Source organism: Oreochromis niloticus, linkage group LG23 (genome assembly GCF_001858045.2).
Source record: "Oreochromis niloticus isolate F11D_XX linkage group LG23, O_niloticus_UMD_NMBU, whole genome shotgun sequence".
NCBI classification, from domain to species: domain Eukaryota; kingdom Metazoa; phylum Chordata; class Actinopteri; order Cichliformes; family Cichlidae; genus Oreochromis; species Oreochromis niloticus.
In genome coordinates this window covers 38012103-38026722 of record NC_031986.2, presented here as the reverse complement: position 1 = coordinate 38026722, position 14620 = coordinate 38012103, and the positions used below count along the sequence as shown (strand labels likewise).

At 39.6% G+C, this 14620-nt stretch overlaps 1 protein-coding gene across 4 annotated transcripts; it reads left to right on the top strand.

The window, feature by feature from the left end:
• The first annotated feature begins 1632 nt into the window (after nt 1-1632).
• LOC100712525 (histamine H3 receptor) lies at nt 1633-9426 on the top strand. Of its 4 annotated transcripts, XM_013266341.3 has the most exons (4): nt 1633-4368; nt 4738-4836; nt 5358-5524; nt 7644-9426. In XM_013266341.3, the coding sequence occupies exons 1-4, from the start codon at nt 4161-4163 to the stop codon at nt 8499-8501; spliced, it is 1332 nt and encodes a 443-aa protein (XP_013121795.1). In that variant the 5' UTR covers nt 1633-4160; the 3' UTR covers nt 8502-9426. The 4 variants fall into 4 exon arrangements, with proteins under 4 accessions (XP_013121795.1, XP_013121798.1, XP_003439799.2 ...); XM_013266344.3 differs by lacking the exon at nt 4738-4836; XM_003439751.4 differs by having other exon boundaries at nt 4268-4836.
• Nucleotides 9427-14620: the final 5194 nt, after the last annotated feature.

Sequence of the window (14620 nt, the reverse complement as noted above, 5' to 3'; positions counted from 1 at the left end):
CGCAAGCCTGTTAGGTCATTGTTTCAGTAACTACCCAAGAACATTCAGTTCATATTGTATATTTTTGCACATTGTCACGTTATGCTTCAAGCTGAAGTTGTACAGGGAGTGCAGAATTATTAGGCAAGTTGTATTTTTGAGGAATAATTTTATAATTGAACAACAACCATGTTCTCAATGAACCCAAAAAACTCATTAATATCAAAGCTGAATGTTTTTGGAAGTAGTTTTTAGTTTGTTTTTAGTTTTAGCTATTTTAGGGGGATATCTGTGTGTGCAGGTGACTATTACTGTGCATAATTATTAGGCAACTTAACAAAAAACAAATATATACCCATTTCAATTATTTATTTTTACCAGTGAAACCAATATAACATCTCCACATTCACAAATATACATTTCTGACATTCAAAAACAAAACAAAAACAAATCAGCGACCAATATAGCCACCTTTCTTTGCAAGGACACTCAAAAGCCTGCCATCCATGGATTCTGTCAGTGTTTTGATCTGTTCACCATCAACATTGCGTGCAGCAGCAACCACAGCCTCCCAGACACTGTTCAGAGAGGTGTACTGTTTTCCCTCCTTGTAAATCTCACATTTGATGATGGACCACAGGTTCTCAATGGGGTTCAGATCAGGTGAACAAGGAGGCCATGTCATTAGTTTTTCTTCTTTTATACCCTTTCTTGCCAGCCACGCTGTGGAGTACTTGGACGCGTGTGATGGAGCATTGTCCTGCATGAAAATCATGTTTTTCTTGAAGGATGCAGACTTCTTCCTGTACCACTGCTTGAAGAAGGTGTCTTCCAGAAACTGGCAGTAGGACTGGGAGTTGAGCTTGACTCCATCCTCAACCCGGAAAGGCCCCACAAGCTCATCTTTGATGATACCAGCCCAAACCAGTACTCCACCTCCACCTTGCTGGCGTCTGAGTCGGACTGGAGCTCTCTGCCCTTTACCAATCCAGCCACGGGCCCATCCATCTGGCCCATCAAGACTCACACTCATTTCATCAGTCCATAAAACCTTAGAAAAATCAGTCTTGAGATATTTCTTGGCCCAGTCTTGACGTTTCAGCTTGTGTGTCTTGTTCAGTGGTGGTCGTCTTTCAGCCTTTCTTACCTTGGCCATGTCTCTGAGTATTGCACACCTTGTGCTTTTGGGCACTCCAGTGATGTTGCAGCTCTGAAATATGGCCAAACTGGTGGCAAGTGGCATCTTGGCAGCTGCACGCTTGACTTTTCTCAGTTCATGGGCAGTTATTTTGCGCCTTGGTTTTTCCACACGCTTCTTGTGACCCTGTTGACTATTTTGAATGAAACGCTTGATTGAAGCTTTGCAATTTTAAGACTGCTGCATCCCTCTGCAAGATATCTCACTATTTTTGACTTTTCTGAGCCTGTCAAGTCCTTCTTTTGACCCATTTTGCCAAAGGAAAGGAAGTTGCCTAATAATTATGCACACCTGATATAGGGTGTTGATGTCATTAGACCACACCTCTTCTCATTACAGAGATGCACATCACCTAATATGCTTAATTGGTAGTAGGCTTTCGAGCCTATACAGCTTGGAGTAAGACAACATGCATGAAGAGGATGATGTGGACAAAATACTCATTTGCCTAATAATTCTGCACTCCCTGTATAATGAATTTGGTTTATCTGAAGTGGTTGGACAAAAGTATTCGCCATTGAGGAATTGCAGCCATTTTTGGTACATTTTTAGAGACTCAAATCTTATTGGATAACTCATTCTAGGTCTGGGGTATTTCTCTATGAACTGAGCATGGCAAAAGATTTGAAGTGGAGCATTTGGAAGCTGTGAACATATTAACAGACAGATGAGCTCAAACGAATCCATCACAGAAAGAGATAGCAGGAACATTTGGATTGGCAATTTGGTAAATTCGTAGAAAACCGTGTACAATGTTTAGCCAAGTGACAACCACTCTCCAAATGAAAAACAATACCATTGTTCACAAGAAGAATTGCAGATATTTTATCACAAGGTGCCAAAGAGTCATCATCTCAGAGAAGAGGAAGGACAGATTAGAGTTAAATAAAACACATCGTAAAATAAAAGGTAAAGCAATTCTGAACTGTCAGCGCAGGGCATGCATGGCATGAAATGGCACTGGGTCAGTAGTGTTTACTGATGATGTGTCAGAAGCAGCGAGAAATCTGAAGAGCTATAATTTTTGCTCACATTCAGCAAAGTGCAGCAAAACTGGCTTGACTGCACGCCATAGTAGCAAATGCAGTAAAAAAGGAGAAAATCCATTGTTTGATGATGCCTTTAGCTTCCAGACTGTAAGCAATCAATGTCAAGGGTCCTTAACTGGGAAAGGTTTAGGAATAAACACTTTGTTATTATGCTAATTTGTCTTATTGCACCTAAGCTCCTGAAAACACAAGACTGTATAAATATGGAGTTCCTTATGAGTTAATGCTATATTTTTGTTCAACACCTGTTGCTGAGATGAGAGTTTTAACCCCATATTCATCATATAACTGTAACTTGAACATGTTTTAAACAGCCAAAGACCATTAATTTCATAAATGTTGAAAAATATATGTGGACCTAACACCACTCGTTCATTTAAGGTGTAAAACAAAGTATGGCACTCCAGAGTTCTCAGCATTTAAAAAAAAAGATGATTATTGATTGAATCAAATTGTGAAATAGATTTTTTAAAATAGCTCATAAAAGTTTCATATAAAGTTTCAAATTCCTCATTTTTTAATGACAGATGTCGCAAACAACTTAAAGACACCCTGAAAACCTTTCACTGATGATGTACAGATGTAGCCTACAACTCATATTTTCTGATGGGTCTGGTTTTCACATAGCAAACAGTTATAGGCTCATAAAATGGGCAGTCTTCTTCTTTTTTATTTTTTACTACTTTTTTTTTTTTTTTAATTTTTTACTAAAATGACCAAGAAGTACGGCAGCCATGATAAGAGCTGGTCAATTTCCTTAAATTAAAAGCGCTTTAATTTCGCTTTTCTCCTTATCTTAATAAACATAAGACAAATTTCCGGTACAAGAAAGGGAGATAATGCCATCCTATAATTCTTTGGCAGCTACATTGAAAGCCTTATATGTCATAATTTTTTGTTACTGACAGGATATTTTTAAATAAATTAATCTCCTTGTCTTTTCTCTAATGCCACGGCATTTTTCACTGAGGTTAAGTAATGGTGTATAGCAAAAGATGCAGGATGTTAATTTTTCTTTAGGTTTCCAACCTTCCTCCAAGATTATCACATATATTAGTAAAGAGAAAAAAGGATCACAAACTCAGAGTAATGGCATTATCCAATAAAAACAAATGCACTTATGAAAACAAGAGTGATTATTTGATAACAAAAGATATTGTTTTTTCCCCTTCATGTGATGTTTTGAGACTCGTTAAGAACAATCTCATCCCCAGTATCAGAAGGCTGACAAATGGATCCTCTCAGAAAACAAACTGATTTTTCCGTTTGTGCCCGTATTTGTGTTCTGATATTAGTCTGAGTTCTGGGTACCCTGTGTTTAATAAGAGGGGGTATTTGTATAGATAAGTCGGTGGTAATTTTAGATAATTACGTAATTTTTTTCGCGAAATAAAGGGATAAGATGGTCATTCACACTGGACATTGGCCTCTGAGTCACGGAACTTGTTGCTTTATGTAAATATCTGCTGGCTGGCTTATTGCGACATCCTGTTGCATAAAGCTCAGATCATTTCATTTCAGCCTGCTTCATGCGTCTGGAGCACTTCAGGTTTTGATTGCAGACATGAGCCTTTGATCAGCTGTTGGGTGGGCAAAAAAAGCAAATCGTCCAAAACAGCAAACATCATCTGAACAAGGCCGGAATTTGTTTTGTTTTCAAAATAAAAGTTTAAGAATTCGTCACATCTGTTAGAAAACATACAAGAAGGACGTTTTTATAGGGAATTTTATATTTTAATCCGACAGAAAACAAGAATATTGCTATGTCTTAAAAGGGGTGTTAAAAGGGGCAGTTGTTTTAAATGCCTTGTTATTTAGGTTGCTCATTAAGCTGCATGCTGGCTGTCATTGTTATATTTTCTGCCGTCGGCAGGACATCAAATATAACTTGTCACATTAAATGTGCATCTTGAATACAGATTTAGAAAACACCGATGCGCCTTGTTCGTCTTGAAACCTTACAGGACTGGTTTTATTTTGAAAAAGTATCCGGATTAAGTACTTTATCTCACCTCTGGTCAGTACTGACGTTGTTAACAAAACCAACGGTGCGCTCCGCAGTATCAGCACATCCAGCATCAGCTGGGATTGTAGATGACAGAGTCCAGAAAGGAGAGAGGACCCAGAGGAACAATACTCATTGTTAGTATTACTATTACACAGTATTCTTAACTCGTGTCTGTAGCTCGGAGACTTATTCTAGTGTTTAAAAAAATGGAAGATTTGGGAAAGTCTTCACGAATCCACAGGTCTTCATGTTTAACTTGTCGTTATGAAGTGGAGCGGGACGTTTAGGCGCGTTTTTGGACTTCTCCGGTGTGTCTGTGCGTGCGATGAAAAAACCCTACAATGATTTTGGCAGTCAATTAATTATGGGCGCGCACATCCTGGAGTCCAACTCCAGCGGCAACTTGACGCCTGCGGTGTCGGAAGCTGGGGCTGTCCTGCCGGGCTACCTGGTGGTGATCTTATCGGTACTTATGGTGACTCTGGTTGTCGTTGTTGTGGCAGGGAACGCGCTGGTCATCATGGCTTTTATTGTGGACAAAACCCTGAGAAATCAAAGCAACTACTTCTTTTTGAACCTTGCTATATCCGATTTTCTAGTGGGTAAGTTCTCCTTCTTTGTCACTTTATCCATTCGTGTTGTCTGAGTCCATTCTTATGAATGAAACCCTTTTTTTGCGCGCGCCTCAAGCACATTGTAATTTTCCCACACTGTAATTAGCGTCTAACTATTGATTAGCGGCGAGTTCATGATGACCTTTACATCCCTTTTGCGTTATTCACATGTTAAATTACAACGGACTATTCCGCGTAATTGTGGCATGCCTCCGTTTTATTGAAGAGCACTCACGTCCCTCTTATAGTGAAAGCTCCTCTTATCTACAGCTTTAGTTAAATTATACCTTTGTCATTAATGAAAGAGACATATTAGATTGTTCTTGTTCCTAAAATGTCACAGGTTTCCTGGAACTGCGTCTTGTCGCTAATTTTCTGCCACATGTAATGCATCTTACACCCAGAAACTGTGAAGGTATGGGAAAGTGTGAATATTGATGCTGGTGGCTGGTGAATCACCAATGCGATGTGTGTGTGCATCTGTGTGTGTGTTTGTGTGTGTGTTCCAGGTGCCTTTTGCATCCCGGTGTACATCCCCTATAACCTGACCGGCAGGTGGATGCTGGGCAAAGGGCTCTGCAAAGTGTGGCTGGTCATGGATTACCTCCTTTGCTCAGCCTCTGTCTTCAACATTGTCCTTATTAGTTATGATCGCTTCCTGTCAGTCACAAGAGCAGTAAGTACAGTCTGTGGAGGAGCTCATTACCACACACACATACACACACGTGCATGCAATTCACATACTAGGCGACCACATTCAGGTCCAAAATGTGTCACTCCCTGGAACAGCTTGTAGTGTGCTTAGAATCATTTGTATTCACAGCTTCGTTCTTTCACCAGGGTATTGCTGTCAAGTGAGCGCTTTGTTCATCAGCTTAGCCAAAATATTATCAGTGCAAACATTAGCACTGGACTCAACAATCAAATAAACTGTATATTCCATCACACAGCTCAGTTTACTTATCACTGTTCAGATTTATCCTGTGAAAACAGCTGCAGAATGTCTTCTCTGGACCTCCAGGGGGTTAAATAACAGTCATTATGTCACAGTGATGTCACTGGGGTCATTATGGTTTTGTGATTTTTTTTTTTTTTTTTAGGTTTTTTTCAGGGGGTGTAAGAAGCAGGGTGAGTCAGAGATGTGTTAGCGTGCATGAGTAGGCACTAATGCTCACTCTTAAAGCTAGAAGTAAAGGAAAAGTTCACCCTAAAATCAAATTATTACAGCCTGTTGTGACAGTTATGTTGGTATGAGCCGCTCAGTTTTGGTGATAGTAGCTATACAGAATCTGCCTTCTGTTGGAAAATAATGGAACTAAATGTGTAATTAAAAATATTATTAAAAATCAGTGACCAAAAAAAACACAAACATTGTGAGCAGTTTTATTGTTAGCTAAACGAAGACTTGTTTTGCTGCTCATCATATCATGTTGTGTTATATTCAAGAGAAGGCAGGCAACTCTTTAGGGATCTCATGCCAGTCTAGATGAATAAGAAGGACTACAGGCAACTAACTAGTGAACTGTCCCTTTAACTCTTTCTCACATAAAGACAACACATAAAGATAACATTTGACAACTTCCCCTACTCTGAATGAAGAGATTTGATACTTCAGTATTTGTCATTAAAGTGTGGTTTGACGAATATTAGAACAGTTTCTGGATTTTTCCAAGCTTCTGTGGCAGAGACCAAACTCACTCACTTCTGATGCAAACAGTCATTTTAATCTAAGCAGGCTTGAAATATGACAAAAACCTCTTAAGTATATTTCACTGTCTGCTGTTTTGATTTTTGATCATTCTTTTCAGTTTTTTCAGTTTTTCCCCACATTTTGTACGAGCTGAGTAATTCTTCCGTTGCTCTAAAAGAGTCATTGACTTTAATCATAGGGGGAAAAATAGCCAGTATTAGATATAAAAGCAAAAGAAATGTTTGTAAAACCAAAATATTTCAATGTGAATATTTGTATCCTCTTGCAGTCTCTTGTTTTTAATTTATTAAAACTGTTAACCTTCTGTCAACTGATACTGGATTTACAAAAAAAAAAAAAAATCTGGCTGATGATTGCGTTCGACTGCCTATTGGTCAGTTTCTTCACATTCAGCCTGTAGGGTGCAGTATTTCTTTAATTTACAGTGGAAATAGGGAGTCTTGTGCTTTTGTAGTGAACACTTGAAACTGGGGCCATAATTATTTATGAGCATCTTGTATTGGATCTGTTTCACTACTGATTTTTTTTCCAGTTGCTCTTGAACCACAGTCACGTTGGCAGCTTCACTTGCTTCACTTGACATATACCCAGCTGTTGCAACTGCAGAGAGACATTCTGATTGTGTGAGAAAAAGAAAAGATTGAAAAAACAACAACAACACCAAAGGGGAGAGCAGCAGATAGAGAAGCCCTGCTAAATGATAGCATTTAGACCGAGAGGAGGTGAAGTGAAAATGGAGTGAAAGCAAAGAGAATGAGCGACGGTGAGGGAGGGGTAGATCGGGAGAAACCAGATGTCTCTTTCATACTAGTGTTGCATCAGTGAATGTGGCTGTCAGCCTGACATTCCCCTTCTCTCTTTGGCTTCAGAGACACACCGTGGTATAAGAGCTCCATGAGTGGGTTTTATTTACAGCATCTCTCTCCTGCTCTAAAGCCGCACAATGCAACAAGGGGTTCATTTGGGGAAGATACTCTGAGCAGCTGTGGGTGTTTGAAATGTAACAAACAGTATTATTATGATGCAGAGTTTCTGTTCACGGCACATCGCTGTGAGTCATACTTGTGCCTCTTTTCTGACACAGGTTAAATACAGAGCTCAGAGGAACATGACCCACCAGGCTGTTTTCAAGATGGTGGCGGTGTGGGTGCTGGCCTTCCTCCTCTACGGCCCTGCCATCATCTTCTGGGAAACGATCGTCGGCTACAGCATTGTCCCGGCCCACGAGTGCTATGCTGAGTTTTATTTCACCTGGTACTTCCTGCTGAGTGCATCTACCTTTGAGTTCTTCACCCCGTTTGTGTCGGTGGCCTTTTTCAACCTCAGCATCTATCTCAACATCCATCGCAGGAATAAGAGTGGGGCCGCCTGTGCTGAAGACAATGCCAAGCCTCAGAAGAACAATGAGAAGCATAAAGATGGAGCAGGCTGGTCTGTGTTTTTTGTCAAGACTCGGAAGGTGATGTCAAGCGAGCCTGTTGCGATCTCTGCGGTCATCGAAGATGACGACATCTTGTCTCCCTCCTCCAGCGGGGAGCCTAACGCCAGTCAGATATTAATGCAGCGAGAGAAGTTCTCTCCACACAGAAAAAACTCCAGGTTGTTTCAGCACACGGCCTCCTGCATGGTGCCTGGCCGTAGGACACCGGGATCTCGGCTTTCCAGAGACAAAAAGATTGCTAAATCTTTAGCCATTATAGTCTGCATTTTTGGGATATGCTGGGCTCCGTACACTCTACTGATGATTATCCGTGCCGCCTGTAGCGGTAAATGTGTGGCGAACTACTGGTACGAGATTACCTTCTGGCTTCTGTGGCTGAACTCTGCCATCAACCCGTTCTTGTACCCTGTGTGCCACAGCAGCTTTCGAAGGGCTTTCTCAAAGATACTGTGCCCTAAAAGACAATCAGTTCAACCACAGATTGAAGTTCAGTCTTGTTAGATGAACTCAAATGAACTTGCATATTTTATGAATGGAGTAAATGTTGCTGAACACTGTAAAAAATCCATTTGATGTTCTTCTATAAAAAAAAAGTCCAGTTTTCGAAAATTAGGTAAATGTTTGCATTTAAATGAGGATTGTAAGATACCTGACAGCAATATGATGACACAACACAGCTGAAAACACAATATTCTTATGGGCAGAACAATAGACTCTTGTGGTACCATTGGATAAATCTGCCCACGATTAAACCACCTCTCAAAGACAGTTTCAGATTTTTCTAATGTTGTGCTTGTTCATTTTAAAACCTTCACAGATTCCCTCTAAGTAGGACATTAAGTTCTTTATGTGCAGAAGGCTGTGAAATGATGGCTTATGCAGTCTTAAAGAAGGTGATTACCATAATTTAGTCTAAGACATCACACATATATGAGAACTACTGATCACCAGGTTGTTAAATTGTGTTCTGTCTGAATGGAAGCACGACGCAGACAGAAATGACATCTTCACCCAGCATCCAATTTCATAGCGGCCGCCGTGAGAACATTTCAACTTCTATTTAGATGAAGCTGATGTGAAGCAAGAACTTAATGGTCTTTTGATGGCTTCAGAATATATCTGCACATGAAACCCTTTCATGTTACAGTTTCAAATATGCAGCTGCACGTTTGATTTTATGCTCACTTTATGCTCATGCCCCTTAAAACTATACAATGCAAATCATGCAGTGATAGACTCACAAATGCAGAGTCCTCCATATTTCAAGCACCAGAAAAGAAGACAAGAGTGTGTTTACTGACCAATGAGTGTACTTTTAGTAATTCTAAATATTTTATAGTTTTTATCTTATAGCAAGGAAATCTAGCTGACATCTGTCAAAATGTTAAGAAAATATCAAAACAAAATGTGAAGCACAATGAAAAAAGCTGACTCAAAACTTATGTACAATAAGATCAATGTCAGGCCAGATGGCTGAGTTAATTATTTATTTCAAGGCTCGACTGGTTTACCTAAAGCTGTTTTCACACATGCACTGCGGTCTTGAATTTTTGCCCAAAGGTACATGTGAGGACTTGCATGTAAGACTCACTGGAACATTAAACAGTTTTTCCTTGATGCAAAGCCTGCGTGATGTCTGACTGAGCTCATGTGCGACCAGAAAAACTAGTCGTCCAGCGAATTCATGATTCAGGGAATCATCGTGTTCTGCCTCCCTCTCGCTGAACCCAGACAGCTCCCCTGCCTTAACCAAACAAAGTATTTCCAGGAGTGAGAAAGAGTCTGACTATCTCCTGTTGTGTGCTACAAAGGAGAAAGAACACTTTTGAATAAAAATCTGACCTGATTCTCCCGACATAGTGCAGACGTGTGAAAACCGCATATTTGATTACTTTGTATCTTGGTTATGAATGTGTGCAGCTGTAAGTAGTCAGATGAAAAAAATAAAATAAAATAAAAGAAGACTGCCAACAGGCTTTTTTCCGCTGTATGTTATTGGTAAAATCTGGAAGGAGTAGTTCAACTAAGGGAAATACATCTATAACCTACTTTGTTGTCAAGGGTTAGATGTGAACACTGCTTTTCTTCTGGTCTCCTACTTTTTTCTTTTTTCCCCACATCAGCTTTGATATGAAACCTTTCTTTCATTCATCCAGAGTCTGTCTCTGGAGACAAAACATCTATCTCTCAGTTCCTGCAGCCCAAGTCACTCTTTTTATTTTTCAAAGAAAAACCATCATCACTCCTGAGGGAAAAGCAAACTTTGCCTTTTCTGGTGTCCAACTGAGACAACTTGTTCAGTCATGAGACGATTTTTCTCTTTTAATGGAGTCTTGCTATTTTGTCCACTAGGCACCTCTGTTTCTTTCCTTCCATCTTTCTTCTTTTATTTAATTCCTTCTGCTTGTTTCCTAAACAGGTCTGTAGGGTCAAACATATATTCGTTAACTAGTTGCTGAAAATTTCTGTCTGTCATTTGTTGAAATCAGTCACAAAGAAGGTGCAACACCGAAAACCTAGCTGCAATTGCTTCGATTGCTAGCATATCACCATAGTCGACTGGGGTTTCCATGTAAGACATGGACTTACCTGCAACACTCACCAAATGCAAAAAAACTCCAGGCGACCAAGCCAATCTGCCAAAGACCACAGCAATTGGCATGGTTTTTGGTGCAGCACCCTCTTTGCGATGGATTTCACCTGGCAACAGCCAGCAACCTCCAGAAACCACTTGCCAGCTGGTTGGGGAATGCTCTTTTTTCCTTTACCACCGGGGGTTGCCAGATAGTGATGGACACATTTTCCCTGAGCAACTAGAGGTTGCCAGGGCATCGCCGACCATCTCTAGGCCCGAGGCCTTAAATAGAGAAATTAGTGCTTGAATAGCTGGCATCTGTCAGTCAGCTTAGAATGATTTTTATTTTCTAGCAATAATAATAATAATAATAATAATAATAATAATAATAATAATAATAATAATAATAATAATAATAATAATAGTAATAATAATAATAATAATGATAATAATAATAATAAACTTTATTTATAAAGCACACTAAAAACCAAGGGTATACCAAGGTGTTTGACAAAATAAGATAGGAAAAAGGAGATGGGAGGGAAAAGAGAAAGAGAAGGGACCTGGCACGTATCAATTATGAAACCATGACAATCATAATACATAAAAGTAGTTAACAAAGCATAATGGATAAAAAATGTATCAACGCACACCAAATATTAGCTAGGTGGAAAAGCAAGATTAAATAAATAAGTCTTTAACCATGATTTAAACAGTGGCATAGAGTCAGACGCCCAGATAGCAACAGGAAGATTGTTCCATAAGACTATGGAATAAACAGCACAGTGAGTTCTTCTCTTAATTTGTGCTCAAAATTGCAATTCTGCACACAAAGCCTAGTGAATGAGGGCTGCGAATTCCATGACTTAACTGAAAGTCACCACTTAACACTAAATCCCTTATTTATGACTCCAGGTAGTCACTTCATTGACCTAACCTGACTACTGAAATTACTATCATAAAACCATAGCTTATTATTTGTACATTTTGTACGGAAGTATAATGGATTAAGCTGGAACGTTCAAAGCCTTTGTTTTCTGTTTCAGACTTAATGGTGTCAAGTGCCTCTTGGTACTTCCAGAAATGTCATACTACTTCTTTGAGTGTTTCACGATTGGTTAAAGGTTTGTAATTGTTTCTGGCTCCTGTGAGATGGGATAAGGTATGACAGATGTTAGCTGGTGTGAATGGGTGGAAAGCATTCTTGTCTTTTTACGTCGCTGGTAGCTGTTGTCTGTGTTTGATTCACACCTGCCAAAAAAAGAAAAAAACTTTGCAGAAAAAAAAGTGAGTTTCTGTTTTGAAGATTGCTGTCAAGCTCTCACTTTATCTAGCAGCAAACGCACAGTGGATGACAGAAGTGGCATTGACTTAAAATTTTTCACCACAGATGAACATGATCAAAATATATCCAAAAAACTCTCCGGGGGCTGTCAGAAAAATAAAGGAAGTAACAGTATCAGTTTCCCCTGTGGGAATAATATGGAACATTCTACTTAGGAGGAAAGACCCTTGGAGACTGTTTAGCCTTGAGGACACACACAGAATTTATTGCACTGACAGAAGAATCTTTGGATGATGTTTTTTTATATCTTTCTGCCGTGCCTTATCGGCAACAACAAATTTAATTTAATGTCCAAAAGGTCACACGAAAGTCATAGTCCTAAAGAAACAGCTGTATAAATCATACAGTTTGTTGCCGTTCTGCAACATCTCAGTTAAACTCTGGAACAGCTCACATGGTTAAACTTCCCGTCTCTGCATCTTGTTTTGAAAACAGCCCACAGCATTAAGTGGCTTTTAAAAAAGACCCTGCAGAAAAAAAAGCTGTTTCCTCTGGGGCAAACTGGATAAATAGATTGTGGTGGTGTTGTTTTCCCACTGACCCTATTTAATAATAGTCATTTAAATGCAGTGGTTACTGTGGGGCATGGATACGCATTTTGTGCCTGTGAAAACCACAGCTCAAGAGTGAAAATGCTTTTGCTAAACAGATCCAAAAAATCTGAGACCCATGAGGCATGACTGTCATCTGTGTGTCTCAGAATTCAAGAATAGAAATGGACTAGTCGAGAAGTACAAGAGACTTTTTCCCCCCGACCAAAAACAGGAGTCAATTTGGAAGCATTTCATAAAAGGTCAGTCGACAATGAGATGAATTGGCAGCGGTTTAGGTGACCTGCACAGAGACGCAGGTGGACTTGCAAATAGAAACCAAATTGCTCAGTGCCAGTGTTGACAGCGTTTTTATGCGCTGTGGGAAGGCCAAGAACCAATGAAACAGCCTTTCAAAAAGAAAAATTGGAAGCAGTTGCCATCCTTCTGGTTCATGTTGGGGTTGCTCTGGGATTCAAATATGGCGGCGGTAATTGTTAGTGAAACACATATCTGGTGAACAAAACAGATGAGATCCTCAGGGCTGAAGACAGAATGCAGACCCCTTCTTTTTTGTTTGTTTTGCTTTTGTTTGAGAGAAATGTGAGACGTGGGAGTGAAAAAACGGTGGCTGTTGTTAACCAGACAACATATGTTTGGAGGATGATAAGGTACATGCAAAACCAAGTCATTTAAAGAATGTAAAAGAAACACGTCCTTTGAGTGTATTTCACTGACTCTGAATGCAGCCTCTCGCTGAGCTCGCTCTTTTGATTTCAAGTCACTCTGAATATTTACAGTTATAGCTGAGGAGTCTGTCCTGAAAGAACTGGTGGCTTATAGAAGCTCAATTTGATGCTCTGTTGCCCAAGAAAGCGATTTAAAAATCAATTTAATTCAGGATATGAACACTGTCTGCAAGGAGATGATTTTCCATTAGTTTTTTACTGTATAGAGTACACTCTACCACAGTGAAGCCTGCCTGAGTAATGAACAAAGAGCATCCTGTCTGATGGTGATGATGCTGATGACTCCTTAACGGGACTCACACAGCATGGAATAATTGTTTACGGTGAAGATGTGGATAAAAGCATCCAGCGGCTCATGCTCATTGAGGTCAGTGGAAAAACAAGCATTTACTCTGCCAGAGCTCTTAATTAACCCACATGTCCTACACATGCTAATTGCTTTCAGGGAAACAATCTACAGACAGCTTTCACCACAAGAGTTCTATCAGCTATGCCTTAATTTCAACACTGCATTAATATGAATCTGTTATGTTGCTAATTGCTGCCAGCCACTTTGCTATAGGATCAGCACTGTTGCTTTAAACTAAAATAAAACTGTAAAAACAGGTTCCTAAAAATCTGGTGGTATATGCATTCACAATGTTTACATGAAATAACCAGCAGTGACCAATCATCCAATCACAGTTGCAGAAATCAGCAGTCCAAAAGCTTGACAGAGAAGGTATGTTTTTAGAAAAATAGTTACAGCTGATGCTTGTCTGAGGTCACTTGGGAGGTCGTTGCAGAATTTTGGTGCAACAACAGCAAAGCCACAACCCTCTTTTGAAATAATCTTTGAACCTGGGATGATGAGGAGTGGTTTAGAAGCACTTTATGTTGGATTCTGTAATGCACCAGAGTCAGTATAAGGCTAACCCCAATTAGTAATCAGCATTTTAGACAAATTTTAAACCGACAAGAGATAATTGACTAACTTGAGTATACACTGCATTGCACGGTTACATTTTAGATACAACAAAGGTGTGCATAACCAGATTATAATCCAGATCTAAAGGTGTAAAAAAGGTTTTTAGGACATTATTCTAAGCTGGAAGTAAGATTATAATTTGGGATTTCAGAAAATCCCAAATGTTTTAAGGAACCTTGTACAGCAGATTTACCAGCTGCATGGCTTTTCCTTATCTGCTGTTATTAGTGACATCTTGTCAGCCTGAGTGGCAGCCAGTGAAAGGACACCGACAGGAAATGTCCCACTTGTCTTCTTGTTGACACTGAGCAGTTTCATGGAAAAAACTGTCACAGATCATGAGCCTTTTCTTAACAACATTTTCATTCATATTCCCACAACATTTAAACAAGACTCTGTAGGTATGATGGACAGCTAAAGCACTACCCTTTAGCAAAATGAAGGTCAACATGGA

Coding starts and splice junctions, on each gene's coding strand:
- LOC100712525 (XM_013266341.3), top strand. CDS start 4,161: ATGCGCCTTGTTCGTCTTGAAACCTTACAGGACTGGTTTTATTTTGAA. Junction 4,837..5,357: donor TATATCCGATTTTCTAGTGG/GTAAGTTCTCCT, acceptor TGTGTGTTCCAG/GTGCCTTTTGCATCCCGGTG. Junction 5,525..7,643: donor TCCTGTCAGTCACAAGAGCA/GTAAGTACAGTC, acceptor TTTCTGACACAG/GTTAAATACAGAGCTCAGAG.